The sequence below is a fragment of the Hypanus sabinus genome, chromosome 10 (genome assembly GCF_030144855.1).
Source record: "Hypanus sabinus isolate sHypSab1 chromosome 10, sHypSab1.hap1, whole genome shotgun sequence".
NCBI classification, from domain to species: domain Eukaryota; kingdom Metazoa; phylum Chordata; class Chondrichthyes; order Myliobatiformes; family Dasyatidae; genus Hypanus; species Hypanus sabinus.
This window is the reverse complement of record NC_082715.1, coordinates 159,026,172-159,052,171: the sequence shown is the minus strand read 5'-3', so window position 1 is coordinate 159,052,171 and position 26,000 is coordinate 159,026,172. Positions and strand designations below refer to the sequence as shown.

The 26,000-nt window shown below is 50.8% G+C and overlaps 1 protein-coding gene and 1 pseudogene across 2 annotated transcripts in view; one reads left to right on the top strand and one right to left on the bottom strand.

Annotated features, from left to right (window-relative positions):
• Positions 1-26,000, top strand: part of LOC132401275 (mitochondrial import inner membrane translocase subunit TIM14-like) — a 499,620-nt pseudogene that overhangs the window by 44,090 nt on the left and 429,530 nt on the right.
• gucd1 (guanylyl cyclase domain containing 1) overlaps positions 24,397-26,000 on the bottom strand; it is a 31,319-nt gene continuing 29,715 nt past the window's right edge. For both annotated transcript variants that reach the window (XM_059983303.1, XM_059983304.1), the window contains exon 6: positions 24,397-25,563. In XM_059983303.1, the coding sequence (XP_059839286.1) occupies positions 25,472-25,563 (92 nt within the window). In that variant the 3' untranslated portion in view covers positions 24,397-25,471. The remainder of the gene's footprint in view (positions 25,564-26,000) is intronic.

Sequence of the window (26,000 nt, the reverse complement as noted above, 5' to 3'; positions counted from 1 at the left end):
ATGGGAATGGGATGTGGAATTAAAATGTGTGGCCACTGGGAGATCCTGCTTTCTCTGGTGGACCGAGCGTAGGTGTTCAGCGAAACGGTCTCCCAGTCTGCATTGGAGAGAGATAGGAACAGACAAGTTAGAAAAGCATTTAATTGGAATAAGGGGAATTATGAGGCTATCAGGCAGGAAACTGGAGGCTTAAATTGGAAACAGCTGTTCTCAGGGAAAAGTACAGAAGAAATGTGGTAAATATTCATGGGATTTTTTTGTAGAGCTCTCTATATGTACGTTACAATGAGACAGGGAAATTATGGTAGGTACAGGAACTGTGGTGTACAAAGGCTGTAAACATTTAGTCAAGAAGAAAAGCTTACAAAAGGTTCAGAGAGCTAGGTAATGTTAGAGATCTAGAAGATTATAAGGTTACCAGGAAGGAGTTTAAGGAAATTAGGAGAGCCAGAAGGGGCCATGAGAAGGCCTTGGCGGAATTAAGGAAAACCCCAAGGCATTCTACAAGTATGTGAAGAGCAAGAGGATCAGATGTGAAAGAATAGGATCAATCAAGTGTGACATTGGGAAAGTGTGCATGGAACCGGAGGAAATAGCAGAAGTACTTAATGAATACTTTGCTTCAGTATTCACTATGGAAAAGGATCTTGGTGATTGTAATGTTGACTTGCAGCTGACTGAAAAGCTTGAGCATGTAGATATTAAGGAAGAGGATGTGCTGGAGCTTTTGGAAAGCATCAAGTTGGATAAGTCACTGGGACTGGATGGGATGTACCCCAGACTATTGTGGGAAGCGAGGGAGGAGATTGCTGAGCCTCTGGCGATGATCTTTGCATCATCAATGGGGACAGGGGAGGTGGAATCACAAAATGGGGTTGCTGAGATAGAATTTTTTTTTATCACAAATAACTCTTCCAAAATTGAATTCGGAAGAACAGAAGGGATTAGATATGCCTTTTACATTAAAAGAGGTTGAAGAAGCTCTAGGATCACTCCAGAGTAATAAATCTCCAGGAGAAGACGGTTTTCCACCTGAATTTTATAAAAGATTTAAAGATTAATCCCTCCCTTTATGGAGTTAATATATCAAGCAAAAACACATAAACTTCCACAATCTTTTTCGACAGTGATTTTAATAGTATTGCCAAAATAGATAGAGATCCTTTAAAACCAACATCGTATAGGCCTATCTCTGTTGAATACTGATTATAAAATAATAGCAAAAATTTTATCTAATAGATTATCTATATATTTACCAAAATTAATACATACGGATCAAACAGGCTTTATTAAAAATAGACAATCGGCGGATAATGTAACTCGGTTACTTAGCATAATTCATTTGGCACAAAAGAAGGAGGAAATTAGTATGGCAGTTGCTTTGGATGCAGAAAAAGCATTTGATAGATTGGAATGGGACTTTTTATATAAGGTATTGGAAAAATATGGGTTAGGAAAATCTTTTATAAGCTGGATTAAAACCTTAAATACTAGTCCCAAAGCTGAAGTAGTGACAAATGGTCAAATTTCAACATCATTCCAATTAACAAGGTCAACTAGACAAGGCTGTCCATTATCACCTGCCCTATTTGTATTGACGATAGAACCATTAGCTGAATTAATTAGAACAGATCCAGACATTGTGGGCTTCAGAGTTAACCAGGAGGAATATAAGATTAACTTATTTGCTGATGATGTTCTGATTTATCTAACAAACCCACTGCATTTGTTGCATAAACTATCTTTCAGATTGGAAGAATATGGGAAAATATCAGGGTATAAAGTAAACTGGGATAAAAGTAAAATTTTACCCCTTACTTAAGGAGATTATAGTCAATGTCAATTAGTAACTTAATTTAGATGGCTGATAAATGGTATAAAATATTTAGGTATAAGAGTCGATAACGATATAAAGAATTTATATAAATTAAATTATTTGCCATTATTGAAAAAAAATTCAAGAGGATCTTGATAAATGGATGATGTTACCAATAACATTAGTAGGTAGAGTTAATGCTGTAAAAATGAATATTTTTCCTAGATTACAGTATTTATTTCAAACATTACCAATACAACTGCCGCAGAAGTTTTTTCAAGAGTTGAATAAATGTGTGAGGAAGTTTCTTTGGAAAGGTAAGATGTCAAGAATATCATTGGAAAAATTGACATGTAAATTTGACCTAGGAGGGTTACAACTCCCAAATTTTAAGAATTATTATAAAGCAAATCAACTTAGATTTATTGCGTCTTTTTTTGATGAAGATAAACTGGCATGGATTAGAATAGAGTTAGATAAGATAGGAAAAAATATACAGAAGATTTTATATATAAATGGGAATGCAAATGGATACGGGAAAAGAAAGAATCTCTTATATTAAAACACACACAAAATGCTGGTAGAACACAGCAGGCTAGGCAGCATCTATAGGGAGAAGCAATGTCGACGTTTCGGGCCGAGACCCTTCGTCAGGACTAACCGAAAGGAAAGATAGTAAGAGACTTTATCATCTTGTGTGTGTTGTTGTTTGGACTTCCAGCACCTGCAGATTTCCTCGTGTTTGCTCTTATGTTAAAACATTTGATTGATTTGTGGAATAAGATAAATGTTGATGATGAGATAAAGAAATCTTTATTAGCAAAGAGACCCTAATTCAAAATAATCATTCCTTTTACAATGGATAACCAACTTTTATATAACTGGATTCAAAAAGGGATTAGATATATAGGTGACTGTTTTGAAGGAGGTATATTGATGTCATTTGATCAACTAAAGAATAAATATAAAATATCGAACAACACTCTTTTTTGTTACTTTCAATTAAGGGCTTATTTAAGAGATAAACTGGGTCAAACAATGTTAATGCCGAAGCCTAATGAAATAGAAATTTTAATTCAAAAAGGAAAAATTTAAAAATTTACTTCTTGTATGTATAATTTGATTCAAAAAGAGACAATTAAACAAGGAATTCATAAGTGAAGACAAAAATGGGAAACTGATTTGAATATTAAAATTGATGAAACAAGTTGGTCAAGACTATGCCTTGACAGTATGACAAATACAACAAATGTCCGACTTAGATTAGTACAATACAGTTTTTACATCAATTATATATTACACCACAAAAAATAGATTAGACCCAAATTTATCTACCAATGTTTCCAATGTAATCAAGAAATTGGTACTTTTTTACACTCTACTTGGTCTTGTTCTAAAATTCAACCTTTTTGGATAAATTTAAGACTTTTACTGGAACAAATTATTGGAATACAACTTCCACGTAACCCAATATTATTTTTATTAGGTGATATTGAAGGGATAAAACCAAAATCCAAACTGAATAAATATCAGAAAAAATTAATAAAAATTGCATTGGCAGTAGCCAAAAAGGCTATTGCAGTTACTTGGAAATCGGATTCATACTTAAGTATAGACCATTGGAATAATGAAATATATAGCTGCATTCCACTTGAAAAAATTACTTATAATTTAAGAAATGAATATGATATATTTTTGAAAATTTGGCACCCTTATTTACAAAAGATAGGATTAAATATATAGGTCCTTTGAAGATAAAATTATTAGCTATTTGGGGGAAAAAATAAATAAAGTTATATACTAAAGCTATTATGAACTCCATGGAGCATGTGGGGATCTTCCAATATCCAGGCAATCTTTCTTCTTTCTTTCTCTTTTTTTTCTTAGATAGGGATGTTAAAGGAAGGGCTAAGGGGAGGGGGGAGGGCTGATATTAACTTTCATTACTCTATTATTCTATTCATTTTATGTGATTCTCTTAAAAATTTAATTAAAAATGTATTTTTAAAAAAATCAATGGGGACGGGAGAGGTTCCGGAGGATTGGAGGGTTGCGGATGTTGTTCCTTTATTCAAGGAAGAGAGTAGAGATAGACCAGGAAACTATAGATCAGTGAGTCTCACTTCAGTGGTTGGAAAGCCGATGGAGAAGATCCTGAGAGGCAGGATTTATGAACATTTGGAGAGGTATAATACGATTAGGAATAGTCAGCATGGCTTTGTCAAGGGCAGGTCGTGCCTTACGAGCCTGATTGAATTTTTTGAGGATGTGACTAAACACATTGATGAAGGAAGAGTAGCAGTTGTAGTGTATATGGATTTCAGCAAGGCATTTGATAACCCCAAGGCATTCTACAAGTATGTGAAGAGCAAGTGGATAAGACGTGAGAGAATAGGATCAATCAAGTGTGACAGTGGAAAAGTGTGTATGGAACTGGAGAAGACAGCAGAGGTACTTAATGAATACTTTGCTTCAGTATTCACCACAGAAAAGGATCTTGGCAATTGTAGTGATGACCTGCAGCAGACTGAAAAGCTTGAGCATGTAGATATTAAGGAAGAGGGTGTGCTGGAGCTTTTGGAAAGCATCAAGTTGGATAAGTCACTGGGACCGGATGGGATGTACCCCAGGCTACTGTGGGAGGCGAGGGAGGAGATTGCTGAGCCTCTGGCGATGATCTTTGCATCATCAATGGGGACGGGAGAGGTTCCGGGAGATTGGAGATCTGCAGATGTTGTTCCCTTATTCAAGAAAGGGAGTAGAGATGGCCCAGGAAATTATAGCTCAATGAGTCTTACTTCAGTGGTTGGTAAGTTGATGGAGAAGATCCTGAGAGGCAGGATTTATGAACATTTGCAGAGGCTTAATATGATTAGGAATAGTCAGCATGGCTTTGTCAAAAGCAGGTCGTGCCTTATGAGACGGATTGAATTTTTTGAGGATTTGACTAAACACATCGATAAAGGTAGAGCCGTAGATGTAGTGTATATGGATTTCAGCAAGGCATTTGATAAGGTACCCCATGCAAGGCTCATTCAGGAAGTAAGGAGGCATGGGATCCAAGGGAACATTGCTTTGTGGATTCAGAGCTGACTTGCCCACAGAGGGCAAGGAGTGATTGTAGATGGGTCATATTCTGCATGGAGGTCGGTCACCAGTGGTGTCCCTCAGGGAGCTGTTCTGGGACCCTTACTCTTCGTGATTTTTAATAAATGTCCTGGATGAGCAAGTGGAGGGATGGGTTAGTAAATTTACTGATGACACAAAGGTTGGAGGTGTTGTGGATAGTGTGGAGGGCTGTCAGAGGTTACAACGGGACATTGATAGGATGCAAAACTGGGCTGAGAAGTGGCAGATGGAGTTCAACCCAGATAAGTGTGAGTTGGTTCATTTTGGTAGGTCAAATATGATGGTTGAATATAGTATTAGTGGTAAGACTCTTGTCAGTATGGAGGATCAGAAGGATCTTGGGGTCCAAGTCCATAGGACACTCAAAGCTGCTGCGCAGGTTGACTCTGTGGTTAAGAAAACATACAGTGCATTGACCTTCATCAATCAAAGGATTGAGTTTAACAACCAAGAGGTAACATTGCAGCTATACAGGACCCTGGTCAGACCACACTTGGAGTACCGTGCTCAGTTCTGGTCGCCTCACTACAGGAAGGATGTGGAAGCCATAGAAAGGGTGCAGAGGAGATTTACAAGGATGTTGCCTGGATTAGGGAGCATGCCTTATGAGAATCGGTTGAGTGAACTTGGCCTTTTCTCCTTGCAGCGACAGAGGATGAGAAGTGAGTTGATAGAGGTGTGCAAGATGATGAGAGGCATTGATCATGTGGATAGTCAGAGGCTTTTTCCCAGGGCTGAAATGGCTAACGCGAGTGGGCACAGTTTTAAGGTGCTTGGAAGTAGGAACAGAGGTGATGTCAGGGGGAAGTTTTTTACTCAGAGAGTGGTGAGCGTGTGGAATGCGCTGTTGGCAATGGTGGTGGAGGCGGATACGATAGGGTCTTTTAACAGACACCTGGATAGGTACATGGAGCTTAGAAAAATAGAGAGCTATGGGTAACCGTGGGTAACTTCTAAGGTAGGGTCCTGTTCGGCACAGCTTTGTGGGCCGAAGGGCCTGTGTTGTTCTTTAGGTTTTTTATGTTTCAATTCCCAGAAAATTCAGCCATCTCTGCTCTGTCAGATTCCCCTGCAATCCACCCGGGCAAGCTCCTCACTGTAATTCCCTCCACCTGGGCAAGCTCCTCACTGTAATGCCCTCCACCCGGGCAAGCTCCTCAGTGTAATTCCCTCCACCTGGGCAAGCTCCTCAGTGTAATTCCCTCCACCTGGGCAAGCTCCTCAGTGTAATTCCCTCCACCTGGGCAAGCTCCTCTCTGTAATTCCCTGCACCTTGGCAAGCCCCTCTCTGTAATTCCCCCCACCTGGGCAAGCTCCTCTCTGTAATTCCCCCCACCTGGGCAAGCTCCACTCTGTAATTCCCTCCACCTGGGCAAGCTCCTCTCTGTAATTCCCTGCACCTTGGCAAGCCCCTCTCTGTAATTCCCCCCACCTGGGCAAGCTCCTCTCTGTAATTCCCCCCACCTGGGCAAGCTCCACTCTGTAATTCCCTGCACCTGGGCAAGCTCCTCACTGTAATTCCCTCCACCTGGGCAAGCTCCTCAGTGTAATTCCCTCCACCTGGGCAAGCTCCTCTCTGTAATTCCCTGCACCTTGGCAAGCTCCTCTCTGTAATTCCCCCCACCTGGGCAAGCTCCTCTCTGTAATTCCCTCCACCTGGGCAAGCTCCTCTCTGTAATTCCCCCCACCTGGGCAAGCTCCTCTCTGTAATTCCCTGCACCTTGGCAAGCTCCTCTCTGTAATTCCCTCCACCTGGGCAAGCTCCTCTCTGTAATTCCCCCCACCTGGGCAAGCTCCTCTCTGTAATTCCCTCCACCTGGGCAAGCTCCTCTCTGTAATTCCCCCCACCTGGGCAAGCTCCTCTCTGTAATTCCCTGCACCTTGGCAAGCTCCTCTCTGTAATTCCCTCCACCTGGGCAAGCTCCTCTCTGTAATTCCCCCCACCTGGGCAAGCTCCTCTCTGTAATTCCCCCCACCTGGGCAAGCTCCTCTCTGTAATTCCCTGCACCTTGGCAAGCTCCTCTCTGTAATTCCCTCCACCTGGGCAAGCTCCTCTCCGTTTTTTCCCTCCACCTGGGCAAACTCCCCTCTGTAATTCCCTCCACCAGGGCAAGCTCCTCACTGTAATTCCCCCCACCTGGGCAAGCTCCCCTCTGTAATTCCCTCCACCAGGGCAAGCTCCTCACTGTAATTCCCCCCACCTGGGCAAGCTCCCCTCTGTAATTCCCTCCACCTGGGCAAGCTCCTCAGTGTAATTCCCTCCACCTGGGCAAGCTCCTCTCTGTAATTCCCCCCACCTGGGCAAGCTCCTCTCTGTAATTCCCTCCACCTGGGCAAGCTCCTCACTGTAATTCCCTGCACCTTGGCAAGCCCCTCTCTGTAATTCCCCCCACCTGGGCAAGCTCCTCTCTGTAATTCCCCCCACCTGGGCAAGCTCCACTCTGTAATTCCCTCCACCTGGGCAAGCTCCTCTCTGTAATTCCCTGCACCTTGGCAAGCCCCTCTCTGTAATTCCCCCCACCTGGGCAAGCTCCTCTCTGTAATTCCCCCCACCTGGGCAAGCTCCACTCTGTAATTCCCTGCACCTGGGCAAGCTCCTCACTGTAATTCCCTCCACCTGGGCAAGCTCCTCAGTGTAATTCCCTCCACCTGGGCAAGCTCCTCTCTGTAATTCCCTGCACCTTGGCAAGCTCCTCTCTGTAATTCCCCCCACCTGGGCAAGCTCCTCTCTGTAATTCCCTCCACCTGGGCAAGCTCCTCTCTGTAATTCCCCCCACCTGGGCAAGCTCCTCTCTGTAATTCCCTGCACCTTGGCAAGCTCCTCTCTGTAATTCCCTCCACCTGGGCAAGCTCCTCTCTGTAATTCCCCCCACCTGGGCAAGCTCCTCTCTGTAATTCCCTCCACCTGGGCAAGCTCCTCTCTGTAATTCCCCCCACCTGGGCAAGCTCCTCTCTGTAATTCCCTGCACCTTGGCAAGCTCCTCTCTGTAATTCCCTCCACCTGGGCAAGCTCCTCTCTGTAATTCCCCCCACCTGGGCAAGCTCCTCTCTGTAATTCCCCCCACCTGGGCAAGCTCCTCTCTGTAATTCCCTCCACCTGGGCAAGCTCCTCTCCGTTTTTTCCCTCCACCTGGGCAAACTCCCCTCTGTAATTCCCTCCACCAGGGCAAGCTCCTCACTGTAATTCCCCCCACCTGGGCAAGCTCCCCTCTGTAATTCCCTCCACCAGGGCAAGCTCCTCACTGTAATTCCCCCCACCTGGGCAAGCTCCCCTCTGTAATTCCCTCCACCTGGGCAAGCTCCTCAGTGTAATTCCCTCCACCTGGGCAAGCTCCTCTCTGTAATTCCCCCCACCTGGGCAAGCTCCTCTCTGTAATTCCCTCCACCTGGGCAAGCTCCTCACTGTAATTCCCTGCACCTGGGCAAGCTCCTCTCCGTTTTTTCCCTCCACCTGGGCAAGCTCCTCAGTGTAATTCCCTCCACCTGGGCAAGCTCCTCAGTGTAATTCCCTCCACCTGGGCAAGCTCCTCACTGTAATTCCCCCCACCTGGGCAAGCTCCCCTCTGTAATTCCCTCCACCTGGGCAAGCTCCTCACTGTAATTCCCTCCACCTGGGCAAGCTCCTCTCTGTAATTCCCCCCACCTGGGCAAGCTCCTCTCTGTAATTCCCTCCACCTCGGCAAGCTCCTCTCTGTAATTCCCTCCACCTGGGCAAACTCCCCTCTGTAATTCCCACCACCAGGGCAAGCTCCTCACTGTAATTCCCCCCACCTGGGCAAGCTCCCCTCTGTAATTCCCTCCACCTGGGCAAGCTCCTCTCTGTAATTCCCTCCACCTGGGCAAGCTCCTCTCTGTAATTCCCTCCACCTGGGCAAGCTCCTCTCTGTAATTCCCTCCACCTGGGCAAGCTCCTCCCTGTAATTCCCTGCACCTGGGCATGCTCCTCTCTGTAATTCCCTCCACCTGGGCAAGCTCCTCTCTGTAATTCCCACCACCTGGGCAAGCTCCTCTCTGTAATTCCCTCCACCTGGGCAAGCTCCTCTCTGTAATTCCCTCCACCTGGGCAAGCTCCTCTCTGTAATTCCCTCCACCTGGGCAAGCTCCTCTCTGTAATTCCCCCCACCTGGGCAAGCTCCTCTCTGTAATTCCCCCCACCTGGGCAAGCTCCACTCTGTAATTCCCCCCACCTGGGCAAGCTCCTCACTGTAATTCCCTCCACCCTGGGCAAGCTCCTCTCTGTAATTCCCTCCATCTGGGCAAGCTCCTCACTGTAATTCCCCCCACCTGGGCAAGCTCCTCACTGTAATTCCCCCTACCTGGGCAAGCTCCTCTCTGTAATTCCCTCTATCTGAGCAAGCTCCTCACTGTAATTCCCCCCACCTGGGCAAGCTCCTCACTCTAATTCCCCCCACCTGGGCAAGCTCCTCTCTGTAATTCCCCCCAACTGGGCAAGCTCCTCTCTGTAATTCCCTCCACCTGGGCAAGCTCCTCTCTGTAATTCCCTGCACCTGGGCAAGCTCCTCTGTGTAATTCCCCCCACCTGGGCAAGCTCCTCTCTGTAATTCCCCCCACCCGGGCAAGCTCCTCTCTGTAATTCCCTCCACCTGGGCAAGCTCCTCTCCGTAATTCCCTCCACCTGGGCAAGCTCCTCTCTGTAATTCCCCCCACCTGGGCAAGCTCCTCTCTGTAATTCCCTACACCTGGGCAAGCTCCTCACTGTAATTCCCCCCACCTGGGCAAGCTCCTCTCTGTAATTCCCTCCACCTGGGCAAGCTCCTCTCTGTAATTCCCTCCACCTGGGCAAGCTCCCCTCTGTAATTCCCCACACCTGGGCAAGCTCCTCTCTGTAATTCCCGCCACCTGGGCAAACTCCTCTCTGTAATTCCCTCCACCTGGGCAAGCTCCTCTCCGTAATTCCCTCCACCTGGGCAAGCTCCTCTCTGTAATTCCCTCCACCTGGGCAAGTTCCTCTCTGTAATTCCCCCCACCTGGGCAAGCTCCTCTCTGTAATTCCCTCCATCTGGGCAAGCTCCTCTCTGTAATTCCCTCCACCTGGGCAAGCTCCTCTCCGTAATTCCCTCCACCTGGGCAAGCTCCTCACTGTAATTCCCTCCACCTGGGCAAGCTCCTCTCCGTAATTCCCTCCACCTGGGCAAGCTCCTCTCTGTAATTCCCTCCACCTGGGCAAGTTCCTCTCTGTAATTCCCCCCACCTGGGCAAGCTCCTCTCTGTAATTCCCTCCATCTGGGCAAGCTCCTCTCTGTAATTCCCTCCACCTGGGCAAGCTCCTCTCCGTAATTCCCTCCACCTGGGCAAGCTCCTCACTGTAATTCCCTCCACCTGGGCAAGCTCCTCTCCGTAATTCCCCCCACCTGGGCAAGCTCCTCTCCGTAATTCCCCCCACCTGGGCAAGCTCCTCTCCGTAATTCCCCCCACCTGGGCAAGCTCCTCTCCGTAATTCCCCCCACCTGGGCAAGCTCCTCTCCGTAATTCCCCCCACCTGGGCAAGCTCCTCTCTGTAATTCCCTCCACCTGGGCAAGCTCCTCTCTGTAATTCCCTCCACCTGGGCAAGCTCCTCTCCGTAATTCCCCCCACCTGGGCAAGCTCCTCTCCGTAATTCCCTCCACCTGGGCAAGCTCCCCTCTGTAATTCCCCCCACCTGGGCAAGCTCCTCTCCGTAATTCCCTCCACCTGGGCAAGCTCCTCTCTGTAATTCCCTCCACCTGGGCAAGCTCCTCTCCGTAATTCCCTCCACCTGGGCAAGCTCCTCTCTGTAATTCCCTCCACCTGGGCAAGCTCCTCTCTGTAATTCCCTCCACCTGGGCAAGCTCCTCTCTGTAATTCCCTCCACCTGGGCAAGCTCCTCTCTGTAATTCCCTCCACCTGGGCAAGCTCCTCACTGTAATTCCCTCCACCTGGGCAAGCTCCTCACTGTAATTCCCTCCACCTGGGCAAGCTCCTCCCTGTAATTCCCTCCACCTGGGCAAGCTCCTCACTGTAATTCCCTCCACCTGGGCAAGCTCCTCAGTGTAATTCCCTCCACCTGGGCAAGCTCCTCAGTGTAATTCCCTCCACCTGGGCAAGCTCCTCAGTGTAATTCCCTCCACCTGGGCAAGCTCCTCACTGTAATTCCCTCCACCTGGGCAAGCTCCTCAGTGTAATTCCCTCCACCTGGGCAAGCTCGTCAGTGTAATTCCCTCCACCTGGGCAAGCTCCTCAGTGTAATTCCCTCCACCTGGGCAAGGTCCTCTCCGTAATTCCCCCCACCTGGGCAAGCTCCTCTCTGTAATTCCCTCCATCTGGGCAAGCTCCTCACTGTAATTCCCCCCACCTGGGCAAGCTCCTCACTGTAATTCCCCCTACCTGGGCAAGCTCCTCTCTGTAATTCCCTCTATCTGGGCAAGCTCCTCACTGTAATTCCCCCCACCTGGGCAAGCTCCTCACTCTAATTCCCCCCACCTGGGCAAGCTCCTCTCTGTAATTCCCCCCAACTGGGCAAGCTCCTCTCTGTAATTCCCTCCACCTGGGCAAGCTCCTCTCCGTAATTCCCTCCACCTGGGCAAGCACCTCTCTGTAATTCCCCCCACCTGGGCAAGCTCCTCTCTGTAATTCCCTCCACCTGGGCAAGCTCCTCTCTGTAATTCCCTCCACCTGGGCAAGCTCCTCTCTGTTATTCCCTCCACCCGGGCAAGCTCCTCACTGTAATTCCCTCCACCTGGGCAAGCTCCTCTCTGTAATTCCCTCCACCCGGGCAAGCTCCTCTCTGTAATTCCCTCCACCCGGGCAAGTTCCTCTCTGTAATTCCCTCCACCTGGGCAAGCTCCTCTCTGTAATTCCCTCCACCTGGGCAAGCTCCTCTCTGTAATTCCCTCCACCTGGGCAAGCTCCTCTCCGTCATTCCCTCCACCTGGGCAAGCTCCTCTCTGTAATTCCCTCCACCTGGGCAAGCTCCTCTCTGTAATTCCCTCCACCTGGGCAAGCTCCTCTCTGTAATTCCCTCCACCTGGGCAAGCTCCTCTCTGTAATTCCCTCCACCTGGGCAAGCTCCTCTCTGTAATTCCCTCCACCTGGGCAAGCTCCTCACTGTAATTCCCCCCACCTGGGCAAGCTCCTCTCTGTAATTCCCTCCACCTGGGCAAGCTCCTCTCCGTAATTCCCTCCACCTGGGCAAGCTCCTCAGTGTAATTCCCACCACCCGGGCAAGCTCCTCTCCGTAATTCCCTCCACCTGGACAAGCTCCTCTCTGTAATTCCCTCCACCCGGGCAAGCTCCTCTCTGTAATTCCCCCCACCTGGGCAAGCTCCTCTCTGTAATTCCCCCCACCCGGGCAAGCTCCTCTCTGTAATTCCCTCCACCTGGGCAAGCTCCTCTCCGTAATTCCCTCCACCTGGGCAAGCTCCTCTCTGTAATTCCCCCCACCTGGGCAAGCTCCTCTCTGTAATTCCCTCCACCTGGGCAAGTTCCTCTCTGTAATTCCCCCCACCTGGGCAAGCTCCTCTCTGTAATTCCCTCCATCTGGGCAAGCTCCTCTCTGTAATTCCCTCCACCTGGGCAAGCTCCTCTCCGTAATTCCCTCCACCTGGGCAAGCTCCTCTCCGTAATTCCCTCCACCTGGGCAAGCTCCTCTGGGTAATTCCCCCCACCTGGGCAAGCTCCTCTCCGTAATTCCCTCCACCTGGGCAAGCTCCTCACTGTAATTCCCTCCACCTGGGCAAGCTCCTCTCCGTAATTCCCTCCACCTGGGCAAGCTCCTCTCTGTAATTCCCTCCACCTGGGCAAGTTCCTCTCTGTAATTCCCCCCACCTGGGCAAGCTCCTCTCCGTAATTCCCTCCATCTGGGCAAGCTCCTCTCTGTAATTCCCTCCACCTGGGCAAGCTCCTCTCCGTAATTCCCTCCACCTGGGCAAGCTCCTCACTGTAATTCCCTCCACCTGGGCAAGCTCCTCTCCGTAATTCCCCCCACCTGGGCAAGCTCCTCTCCGTAATTCCCCCCACCTGGGCAAGCTCCTCTCCGTAATTCCCCCCACCTGGGCAAGCTCCTCTCCGTAATTCCCCCCACCTGGGCAAGCTCCTCTCCGTAATTCCCCCCACCTGGGCAAGCTCCTCTCTGTAATTCCCTCCACCTGGGCAAGCTCCTCTCTGTAATTCCCTCCACCTGGGCAAGCTCCTCTCCGTAATTCCCCCCACCTGGGCAAGCTCCTCTCCGTAATTCCCTCCACCTGGGCAAGCTCCCCTCTGTAATTCCCCCCACCTGGGCAAGCTCCTCTCTGTAATTCCCTCCACCTGGGCAAGCTCCTCTCTGTAATTCCCTCCACCTGGGCAAGCTCCTCTCCGTAATTCCCTCCACCTGGGCAAGCTCCTCTCTGTAATTCCCTCCACCTGGGCAAGCTCCTCTCTGTAATTCCCTCCACCTGGGCAAGCTCCTCTCTGTAATTCCCTCCACCTGGGCAAGCTCCTCTCTGTAATTCCCTCCACCTGGGCAAGCTCCTCACTGTAATTCCCTCCACCTGGGCAAGCTCCTCACTGTAATTCCCTCCACCTGGGCAAGCTCCTCCCTGTAATTCCCTCCACCTGGGCAAGCTCCTCACTGTAATTCCCTCCACCTGGGCAAGCTCCTCAGTGTAATTCCCTCCACCTGGGCAAGCTCCTCAGTGTAATTCCCTCCACCTGGGCAAGCTCCTCAGTGTAATTCCCTCCACCTGGGCAAGCTCCTCACTGTAATTCCCTCCACCTGGGCAAGCTCCTCAGTGTAATTCCCTCCACCTGGGCAAGCTCGTCAGTGTAATTCCCTCCACCTGGGCAAGCTCCTCAGTGTAATTCCCTCCACCTGGGCAAGGTCCTCTCCGTAATTCCCCCCACCTGGGCAAGCTCCTCTCTGTAATTCCCTCCATCTGGGCAAGCTCCTCACTGTAATTCCCCCCACCTGGGCAAGCTCCTCACTGTAATTCCCCCTACCTGGGCAAGCTCCTCTCTGTAATTCCCTCTATCTGGGCAAGCTCCTCACTGTAATTCCCCCCACCTGGGCAAGCTCCTCACTCTAATTCCCCCCACCTGGGCAAGCTCCTCTCTGTAATTCCCCCCAACTGGGCAAGCTCCTCTCTGTAATTCCCTCCACCTGGGCAAGCTCCTCTCCGTAATTCCCTCCACCTGGGCAAGCACCTCTCTGTAATTCCCCCCACCTGGGCAAGCTCCTCTCTGTAATTCCCTCCACCTGGGCAAGCTCCTCTCTGTAATTCCCTCCACCTGGGCAAGCTCCTCTCTGTTATTCCCTCCACCCGGGCAAGCTCCTCACTGTAATTCCCTCCACCTGGGCAAGCTCCTCTCTGTAATTCCCTCCACCCGGGCAAGCTCCTCTCTGTAATTCCCTCCACCCGGGCAAGATCCTCTCTGTAATTCCCTCCACCTGGGCAAGCTCCTCTCTGTAATTCCCTCCACCTGGGCAAGCTCCTCTCTGTAATTCCCTCCACCTGGGCAAGCTCCTCTCTGTAATTCCCTCCACCTGGGCAAGCTCCTCTCCGTCATTCCCTCCACCTGGGCAAGCTGCTCTCTGTAATTCCCTCCACCTGGGCAAGCTCCTCTCTGTAATTCCCTCCACCTGGGCAAGCTCCTCTCTGTAATTCCCTCCACCTGGGCAAGCTCCTCTCTGTAATTCCCTCCACCTGGGCAAGCTCCTCTCTGTAATTCCCTCCACCTGGGCAAGCTCCTCACTGTAATTCCCCCCACCTGGGCAAGCTCCTCTCTGTAATTCCCTCCACCTGGGCAAGCTCCTCTCCGTAATTCCCTCCACCTGGGCAAGCTCCTCAGTGTAATTCCCACCACCCGGGCAAGCTCCTCTCCGTAATTCCCTCCACCTGGACAAGCTCCTCTCTGTAATTCCCTCCACCCGGGCAAGCTCCTCTCTGTAATTCCCCCCACCTGGGCAAGCTCCTCTCTGTAATTCCCCCCACCCGGGCAAGCTCCTCTCTGTAATTCCCTCCACCTGGGCAAGCTCCTCTCCGTAATTCCCTCCACCTGGGCAAGCTCCTCTCTGTAATTCCCCCCACCTGGGCAAGCTCCTCTCTGTAATTCCCTACACCTTGGCAAGTTCCTCTCTGTAATTCCCCCCACCTGGGCAAGCTCCTCTCTGTAATTCCCTCCATCTGGGCAAGCTCCTCTCTGTAATTCCCTCCACCTGGGCAAGCTCCTCTCCGTAATTCCCTCCACCTGGGCAAGCTCCTCTCTGTAATTCCCTCCACCTGGGCAAGCTCCTCTGGGTAATTCCCCCCACCTGGGCAAGCTCCTCTCCGTAATTCCCCCCAACTGGGCAAGCTCCTCTCCGTAATTCCCTCCACCTGGGCAAGCACCTCTCTGTAATTCCCCCCACCTGGGCAAGCTCCTCTCTGTAATTCCCTCCACCTGGGCAAGCTCCTCTCTGTAATTCCCTCCACCCGGGCAAGCTCCTCACTGTAATTCCCTCCACCTGGGCAAGCTCCTCTCTGTAATTCCCTCCACCTGGGCAAGCTCCTCTCCGTAATTCCCCCCACCTGGGCAAGCTCCTCTCTGTAATTCCCTCCACCTGTGCAAGCTCCTCTCTGTAATTCCCTCCACCTGGGCAAGCTCCTCTCTGTAATTCTCTCCATCTGGGCAAGCTCCTCTCTGTAATTCCCTCCACCTGTGCAAGCTCCTCTCTGTAATTCCCCCCACCAGGGCAAGCTCCTCTCTGTAATTCCCTCCACCTGGGCAAGCTCCTCTCCGTAATTCCCTCCACCTGGGCAAGCTCCTCTCTGTAATTCCCTCCAGCTGGGCAAGCTCCTCTCCGTAATTCCCCCCACCTGGGCAAGCTCCTCTCCGTAATTCCCCCCACCTGGGCAAGCTCCTCTCCGTAATTCCCCCCACCTGGGTAAGCTCCTCTCCGTAATTCCCCCCACCTGGGCAAGCTCCTCTCCGTAATTCCCCCCACCTGGGCAAGCTCCTCTCTGTAATTCCCTCCACCTGGGCAAGCTCCTCTCTGTAATTCCCTCCACCTGGGCAAGCTCCTCTCCGTAATTCCCCCCACCTGGGCAAGCTCTTCTCCGTAATTCCCTCCACCTGGGCAAGCTCCCCTCTGTAATTCCCCCCCCTGGGCAAGCTCCTCTCTGTAATTCCCTCCACCTGGGCAAGCTCCTCTCCGTAATTCCCTCCACCTGGGCAAGCTCCTCTGTGTCATTCCCTCCACCTGGGCAAGCTCCTCTCTGTAATTCCCTCCACCTGGGCAAGCTCCTCTCTGTAATTCCCTCCACCTGAGCAAGCTCCTCTCTGTAATTCCCTCCACCTGGGCAAGCTCCTCTCTGTAATTCCCTCCACCTGGGCAAGCTCCTCACTGTAATTCCCTCCACCTGGGCAAGCTCCTCACTGTAATTCCCTCCACCTGGGCAAGCTGCTCTCTGTAATTCCCTCCACCTGGGCAAGCTCCTCACTGTAATTCCCTCCACCTGGGCAAGCTCCTCAGTGTAATTCCCTCCACCTGGGCAAGCTCCTCAGTGTAATTCCCTCCACCTGGGCAAGCTCCTCAGTGTAATTCCCTCCACCTGGGCAAGCTCCTCACTGTAATTCCCTCCACCTGGGCAAGCTCCTCAGTGTAATTCCCTCCACCTGGGCAAGCTCCTCAGTGTAATTCCCTCCACCTGGGCAAGCTCCTCAGTGTAATTCCCTCCACCTGGGCAAGCTCCTCTCCGTAATTCCCCCCACCTGGGCAAGCTCCTCTCTGTAATTCCCCCCACCTGGGCAAGCTCCTCACTGTAATTCCCCCCACCTGGGCAAGCTCCTCTCTGTAATTCCCTCTATCTGGGCAAGCTCCTCACTGTAATTCCCCCCACCTGGGCAAGCTCCTCACTCTAATTCCCCCCACCTGGGCAAGCTCCTCTCTGTAATTCCCCCCAACTGGGCAAGCTCCTCTCTGTAATTCCCTCCACCTGGGCAAGCTCCTCTCCGTAATTCCCTCCACCTGGGCAAGCTCCTCACTCTAATTCCCCCCACCTGGGCAAGCTCCTCTCTGTAATTCCCCCCAACTGGGCAAGCTCCTCTCTGTAATTCCCTCCACCTGGGCAAGCTCCTCTCCGTAATTCCCTCCACCTGGGCAAGCACCTCTCTGTAATTCCCCCCACCTGGGCAAGCTCCTCTCTGTAATTCCCTCCACCTGGGTAAGCTCCTCTCTGTAATTCCCTCCACCTGGGCAAGCTCCTCTCTGTAATTCCCTCCACCCGGGCAAGCTCCTCACTGTAATTCCCTCCACCTGGGCAAGCTCCTCTCTGTAATTCCCTCCACCTGGGCAAGCTCCTCTCTGTAATTCCCTCCACCTGGGCAAGCTCCTCTCTGTAATTCCCTCCACCTGGGCAAGCTCCTCTCTGTAATTCCCTCCACCCGGGCAAGCTCCTCTCTGTAATTCCCTCCACCTGGGCAAGCTCCTCTCTGTAATTCCCTCCAGCTGGGCAAGCTCCTCTCTGTAATTCCCTCCACCTGGGCAAGCTCCTCTCTGTAATTCCCTCCACCTGGGCAAGCTCCTCTCTGTAATTCCCTCCACCTGGGCAAGCTCCTCACTGTAATTCCCCCCACCTGGGCAAGCTCCTCTCTGTAATTCCCCCCACCTGGGCAAGCTCCTCTCTGTAATTCCCTCCACCTGGGCAAGCTCCTCTCCGTAATTCCCTCCACCTGGGCAAGCTCCTCACTGTAATTCCCTCCACCTGGGCAAGCTCCTCAGTGTAATTCCCACCACCCGGGCAAGCTCCTCTCCGTAATTCCCTCCACCTGGGCAAGCTCCTCTCCGTAATTCCCTCCACCTGGGCAAGCTCCTCAGTGTAATTCCCACCACCCGGGCAAGCTCCTCTCTGTAATTCCCTCCACCTGGGCAAGCTCCTCTCCGTAATTCCCTCCACCTGGGCAAGCTCCTCTCTGTAATTCCCCCCACCTGGGCAAGCTCCTCTCCGTAATTCCCTGCACCTGGGCAAGCTCCTCTCTGTAATTCCCTGCACCTGGGCAAGCTCCTGTCTGAAATTCCCTCCACCTGGGCAAGCTCCTCACTGTAATTCCCTCCACCCTGGGCAAGCTCCTCTCCGTAATTCCCCCCACCTGGGCAAGCTCCTCTCTGTAATTCCCCCACCTGGGCAAGCTCCTCTCCGTTTTTTCCCCCCACCTGGGCAAGCTCCTCTCTGTCATTCCCCCACCTGGGCAAGCTCCTCTCTGTAATTCCCACCACCCGGGCAAGCTCCTCTCTGTAATTCCCCCCACCTGGGCAAGCTCCTCTCTGTAATTCCCCGCACCTGGGCAAGCTCCTCTGTGTAATTCCCCCCACCTGGGCAAGCTCCTCTCTGTAATTCCCCCCACCCGGGCAAGCTCCTCTCTGTAATTCCCTCCACCTGGGCAAGCTCCTCTCCGTAATTCCCTCCACCTGGGCAAGCTCCTCTCTCTTTAATTCCCCCCACCTGGGCAAGCTCCTCTCTGTAATTCCCTCCACCTGGGCAAGCTCCTCACTGTAATTCCCCCCACCTGGGCATGCTCCTCTCTGTAATTCCCTCCACCTGGGCAAGCTCCTCTCTGTAATTCCCCCCACCTGGGCAAGCTCCCCTCTGTAATTCCCCCCACCTGGGCAAGCTCCTCTCTGTAATTCCCTCCACCTGGGCAAGCTCCTCTCTGTAATTCCCGCCACCTGGGCAAGCTCCTCTCTGTAATTCCCTCCACCTGGGCAAGCTCCTCTCCGTAATTCCCTCCACCTGGGCAAGCTCCTCTCTGTAATTCCCTCCACCTGGGCAAGTTCCTCTCTGTAATTCCCCCCACCTGGGCAAGCTCCTCTCTGTAATTCCCTCCATCTGGGCAAGCTCCCCTCTGTAATTCCCTCCACCTGGGCAAGCTCCTCTCTGTAATACCCTCCACCTGGGCAAGCTCCTCACTGTAATTCCCTCCACCTGGGCAAGCTCCTCACTGTAATTCCCTCCACCTGGGCAAGCTCCTCTCTGTAATACCCTCCACCTGGGCAAGCTCCTCTCTGTAATTCCCTCCACCTGGGCAAGCTCCTCACTGTAATTCCCTGCACCTGGGCAAGCTCCTCTCTATAATTCCCTCCACCTGGGCAAGCTCCTCTCTGTAATTCCCTCCACCTGGGCAAGCTCCCCTCTGTAATTCCCTCCACCTGGGCAAGCTCCTCACTGTAATTCCCTTTATTCCTTTGCGACACTGATACTTCTGCCTCTTCTCCCTCTTAAATTGCAGTATAGGGTTCCCCCGTTATCCGAATCTAGAGCGTTCCTATGAAACGGTTCGTAAGTCTGAATGTCATAAAACGAAGTAGCAATTGCCATTTATTTATGTGGGAAAAGTTTGTGAGCGTTCCCAGACCCAAAAAGTAACCTACCAAATCATGCCAAATAGCACATAAAACCTCAAATAACAGTGACATATCGTAAAACCAGCTATGATCTGATAAATAGACAGCCTATATAAAGTAGGAATACTTTTCTGCAATTATTGCAGCACTGTCCATCGTAGTGAAAATCTCACACAATTGCTTCACGTTCAATTCCTGGATGTCTTCACTTTCGCTACTGCGTTCGGCTTCAATTGTTATCCTTTCCTCTTCATCAGTCAGTTCTTGGTCATGGGATGCGAAAACCTTCAACAACATCTTCGTCAACTTCCACAAACCCTTGGCTAAACTCACTATATCGTTACTTTGTTCACGACGATCGAAACGCTTTATTATGTCTAGTTTTACGCTGTGTAGCACCCTTACGCGCTCTTTTAGGCTTTTCCAATACCTTAGAACTCATCTTGCTAACAGATGTACAAAATAAATCGACATAAAGCACAGATGCTCACAGACACGGTTCAAAGCTATGGCGGCTAGAATGCAGTTCCGGGGGAGGAGCTCGGCTGCTCGGGGCGCACTGCCTTTTTGTAACAGTGAAAACACTTCTGTTTGCGAAAACAGGTAACTGATGTAGGTCTTTCGTAACAGTGAGGTATTGTAAAGCAAACGTTCGAAAACCGGGGGGGCACCCATAAGAATCCAATCATATTATGAATTCAGTCCTCTTACGGGTTCCTTTACGTTAAGCTTCCTCATAAGATCTGGGTTATTACACAACACCCACTCTAAGCTAGCCTGATTTTCCCAATCCCCTTGCTTTTTCCAGCTCCCTTTGCAACCTCAACCCCACACCTTGGCTACTATTTGAGGCCTATATGTGATTCCCATGATGGTTTTTATAACCTTGCAGTTTCTCAACTCCACCCACAAAGATTCAACCCTGTCATGTCTTTCTAAAGACATAATTCCATCTCCTACCAGCAGAGCCATGCCATCAGCTCTGCCCTGCTGCCTGTCCTTCGACGTTAAGCTCCCAACTATGACCTTCTTTCGGTCACAGCTCAGTGGTGCCCACGTTGTACTGACCAATCTCCAACTGTGACACGAGTTCGTTCACCTTATTCTGAACGTTTAGATACAGCATCTTCAGTACCGCATTCTTCACCTTTTTAAATTCTGCCTCTGTGGTACAATTTAACTCTTTGCTCTGTCTGCATTTGTACCCAGTCACTGGCTTGTCCTTCCTTACATTCATGTTACACCCATCACCTACTTGTAAACCTGCTGGCTCATCCTCGACTCCATCATACTGTTCCCATCCCTCTGCCATATTGCATCAGAACATAAGAAATAGGGCAGGAGTCGGCCATTCGGCCCATCGAGCCTGCTCCGCCATTCAATACGATCATGGCTGATCTGGCCGTGGACTCATCTCCACCCGCCTATCTTTTCCGCAGATCCCTTATTTCCCTTTCTCTGCAAAAATCTATCCAACCTGGTCTCAAATATATTTACTGAGGTCAAACGGGGAGACTTTTTTCCCTTATGAGGGAGAGAGAGCCTGAGGTATGTCGAATACTGGGTGAATGAGTTGTCTTTGGGGTACTGCAAGTCTGTGTCTTTGCTGTACACTGAGTGCTCGGTGAGGGGAGCCGATGCTTTTTGCTGGGGAGGGGGTCATTGCTTTGCTGCTGGTGCATGAGGGGGGAGCTGGGGGGGCTTTGGGGTCCTAAAATTTAACTTCATTCTTTGGAGCACTCCTATTTGTGTGGATGTTTGTGAAGAGAAAAAATTTCAGGGTGTATATTGTGCACATTTCTCTGACATGAAATTTATCTATTGAACCTATTGCTTTGTTGACTAGAGAATTCCATAGATTCACCACCCTCTGGGAGAATCAGTTCCTCCTCATCTCCATCCTAAATCTCCTCCCCCAAATCAATGTCCCCTAGTTCTAGTCTCACCTAACAGTGGAAACAACTTTCCTGCCTCTATCTTATCTATCCCTTTCATAATTTTATGTTTCTAGATTATCTCCTTTTAATTCTGAATTCCAGTGAGTACAGTCCCAGGCGACTCAATCTCTCCTCAGTCTAACCCCTCATTATCTGGAATCAACCTGGTGTACCTCCTGTGTACCACTCCAAAGACAGTATATCCTTCCTCAAGTATGGAGACCAGAACTGCACGCAGTACTCCAGGTAGAGTCTCACCAGTACCCTGTATAGTTGCAGCATAACCTCCCTGCTCTTGAATTCAATCCCTCTAGCAATGAAGGCCAGCATCCCATTTGCCTTCTTGATAGCCTGCTGCACCTGTAAACCAACCTTTTGTGATTCATGAACAAGCACTCCCAAGTCCCTCTGCACAGCAGCATGCTGCAATCTTTTACTATTTAAATAATAATCTGTTTTTCCATTTTTCCTTTCAAAGTGGAAGACCTCACATTGTACTCCATCTACCAGACGCTTGCCCACTCACTTATCTATATCTCTCTGCAGACTCTCCGCTAGTTAGTTTGTCTAAACCACTCCGAACAGGTCTCATTCTCAGCCTGCAGGTAGGACTCTCCTTCTTTCTGGGTATCACCATCCATTTTGTCTTTTTGCAATTGATAGACTGACCCAATTTTGCACTTTCCTCAACAACTATATCAATTAAGTTTTGTAGTTCTTCCTCTGTACTTGCAATTTACACAGTGTCATCCGCATACCTGAAATTACCCTCTTCAGTTCCCTAGCCTTCAGTGCCAGAGACACAGCCACTGCTGCTTTCCCCAGGTAGGTGTCCCCCACCAAACAATACTCAGTATCACTGCCTCACTTTCCCTAACAAGCCGAAGGTCATCGAGCTGCAGCACCAGTTCCTTAACACGGTCTCTAAGCAGCTGCATCTCGATGCACCTGGTGCAGACGTGGCCACCAGGGAGGCTGGAAGTCTCCTGGAAATCCCACATCCAGAACAGGACACTGGGCATACCCCCTATTCTCTCAAGAGTTAGATAAGAAGTAAGGAATGAACTTATAGTTACCTGTTCTCACTAAAGCCCTGTTGTGCCAATGCCTTACCACTCCCACGATGATCGCTCTGCAAAGTGGTACCCCTCTTTTATGGAGACTGGGTTCTTAAAGCTCGGCACTGGACTAGCATGGAAACACTGCTACTGCATCCGTGCAGTGCTCCAATCAAAGCCCTTAGTGGTCTGCCGGAGGTCTCCTTGCCTTCCTATATCCCGCAAGAGGAGCACCACTCCACTCCACTACCCGGCACCTCTACTGTCCTCATTGCGTAGATATAAAGAAGGGGAAGAGGTAAAAATCTGAGCCCAGAGCTTTGCCTCTCTTCGGTAACCACCCTGACTCTGTCCACTCAGATGACTGCCACTGTGGCGATGGAACACAGGACTGCAGCCTGTCACTAATTTACATGAACACAGAACACTGCATAAACAGGTGCAACCCGGCATCTGCTGGAAGCCCAAAGCAACACACTCAAAATGCAGGGGAAAGTCAGCACATCAGGAATTGAATAAACAGTCGACGTTTTGGGCCGAGACCCTTCTTTGGGACTGGGAAGATGGGGGGGGGGAGGGGAAGGAAGATAGCTAGGAGGTGATGGGTGAAGCCAGGTGGGTGGGAAAGGTCAAGGGCTGAAGAGGAAGGAACCTGATAGGAGAGGAGAGTGGACAACAGGGGAAACGGAAGCAGGAGAGAAGTTAAGAGGCCAGAGTGAGCAATAGAAGAAGAGGAGAGGGGGAGGGAATTTTTTATTTTTAACTAGGAGAAATCGATGATCATGCCATCAGTTTGCAGGCTACCCGGACAGAATATGAGCTGTTGCTCCTCTGTCCTCATCGTGGCACAACAGGAGGCCGCAGACAGACATTTCGGAATGAGAATGTGAGTTGGAATTAAAACGTCTGACCACTGGGTAATTCCACTTCTGGAAGCCGTAGCAGAGGCAATGTGGTCCTCCAGTCCATGACGGGTCTCAGCAACGTAGAGGGGGCTGAGCGCAATAGACGACCTTGGCAGATCAGCAGGTGAGGTGTTGCCTCGCCTGAAGGGACTGTTGACGGTGCTGAATGGGGGTCAACGGGCAGGAGTAGTCCTCTGGCCGCTAGGTGCCGGGAGCGAAATTAGTGGGGAGGGACGAGTGGACGAGGCAGGGAGCGAGCTGGACAGCGTAACAGAGGGGCAGCCACTGTGACTGGGGGACATGCTGATGCCCAGGGGATCAAGCTGGTGGATGGAAATGAGAACCGTGGCGTTGTAAGTACTCGAGTGGCAGCTGGGATGGTTCAGAATGGGGTTGAAGCAAATATCCAGAGAGAACTGAGCTGGGTGCCGAGGCTGCCTGACCTTGTCATTGTGGTGAAAATCCCAACTCACCGTGCAGCTGGCTCTCCCTCGTCCACAGCCCTGCGGAGTGGGACTGCCTACACCCAGTGTGCAGCTGGCTCTCCCTCGTCCACAGCCCAGCGGAGTGGGACTGCCTACACCCAGTGTGCAGCTGGCTCTCCCTCGTCCACAGCCCAGCGGAGTGGGACTGCCTACACCCAGTGTGCAGCTGGCTCTCCCTCGTCCACAGCCCAGCGGAGTGGGACTGCCTACACCCAGTGTGCAGCTGGCTCTCCCTCGTCCACAGCCCAGCGGAGTGGGACTGCCTACACCCAGTGTGCAGCTGGCTCTCCCTCGTCCACAGCCCAGCGGAGTGGGACTGCCTACACCCAGTGTGCAGCTGGCTCTCCCTCGTCCACAGCCCAGCGGAGTGGGACTGCCTACACCCAGTGTGCAGCTGGCTCTCCCTCGTCCACAGCCCAGCGGAGTGGGACTGCCTACACCCAGTGTGCAGCTGGAGTCAACCACCCTGGAGTCCTGATATGTGGAAATAGCTTCACCACATGGCAGTTCACCGTTTGAGGGCAACAACGAGTGGCCATCAAGGATAGAAAAGGTGAGGCAGCTACTGCACAAGTCACGGGGGTAGGGAAGGAATGCAATAAATGACAGAACTTGTTTCGTCAGAGGACATCGGTGGGGTTGAAGGTAACCCTGGGGGAGAGGGAGCTCTGTACAAACGAGCAACATCCTTTCCCACCTGCTGAGAAAAACTGACGAGATATCCAACCTGTCATTAGCAAATCACCTTTTAATTCAACCCATAACAGCAAAACTAATGTACTACAAACTGAAAAGCATCACAGACAGAGAGAACTGTTTTCAGATAAATGGCATTGACAGCGTTAGAACCAAATCTGAAAGAAATTCACAGGCGTATCCATCATGCTAGTCGCGTTGTGTTCAATATCTCTTTTTGGCATCACTCAAGTCCCATTAACGGTTAGACAGGGCCCGCCAAACTGAAACAAGGTGAGAATCAAGACAGAGTCAACAACAGTGGGGAGACAGGTACATGTCTTCTGTAAAAGGACAGACACATCGTCTAAACAGATCTGACACATCCCTGTTTGCTCATTACACCTTCAGGAAAGGTGAGGGACCCATGGCACCGTGTGCCAGGACAAGATGAGAATGTTTCCCCTTCCCTCTCTTGTGGCTGGGGCTGGAGAATGTGAGGGGCAGCCAGCGTCATTAAGGGCCTACTGCTCCGATGTCCCATCGCGCAGGCACAAGGCTTCCCTGGTGGTTGGGCTTGTGAGTCAGCCATGCCACCGACTACAGACACCGGCCCAACCGAAGGTCCCACAGGAAGTACAACAGCAGGAGGCAGAGTCAGCGACAGATTCTCTTCGGACCACATCAACTCCATATCGACAATCCCTGTCTTCCCTACAAAATCCCAACAGCAGCATTCTGAACGTGCAAAACCAAAGTGTTTACTGGTGGATCTCAACTGATTTCCTTCTCAGAATAGTAGATTGTGGGACAAGGGAATGAGTTTGAGTGTCTTTTTAAACCAGCTTAGCTCAGTGTTGCGTAAGCAGCAGGGCCGAGGATCATGGGGAAGGGGATGGGCAGCGGGAGCTGATGCATTACTGTTTCCCTAGAGGTTCTTTGGCACACTTCAAACAGAAGGGAAGGAACTCCCACAGGCAGTCGCACAAAGATCTTTTCCAGTTCGTGGGAAAGAGGGGTGAGTTTGTGGGTACCATGCAGCTCTGGGAATCCGGCACTCACACAGCCCTGTTCATACATCATGAGTATGTCCTCAGAGTGGAGAGAGGGTCCTGCGGGCAGCGCTGCTGTCAGCTGTCCTTGTAAACAAACAGGATGTCTTCGTCTGTTCCATAGCTCATACGCGCCTCGTTGAAGTTACTCGTGGATGTGCAGCAGACTCCTATGAAACACAAGTTTGAAGTTAGATAGTGCCCATGTTTAGCTCGTTCTAATCATGGTGGGGAAGGGGGGAGGTCACAGTGGCAGCAGAAACCTTGGATCGTTGCCAGGTCAGAAACTGATGAGCCTAACTCGGGCAAGGACCCACAGACAGGTCTGAACTGTCAATGCTCACCACAGCATCCACTAACAATTAAATGCGGCCTTGTTATCCACTTGCTATATTTAACGTCCAACATCTCAGGTGTGTAGACCAGGCTCATGTACATCCTGACTATCGACAGGATGATAAGATGGACCTCCTGACCTCACAGTCTACCTTGTACTTTATTGTCTCCCTGCACACACAGCCACCAGCCTTGCACCTTTCTCCAAGGTGTAAAGTGCAAAGCAGATGCATCAGATCTGTTTAGAGTAACTCTGTAACGGTTGCACTTC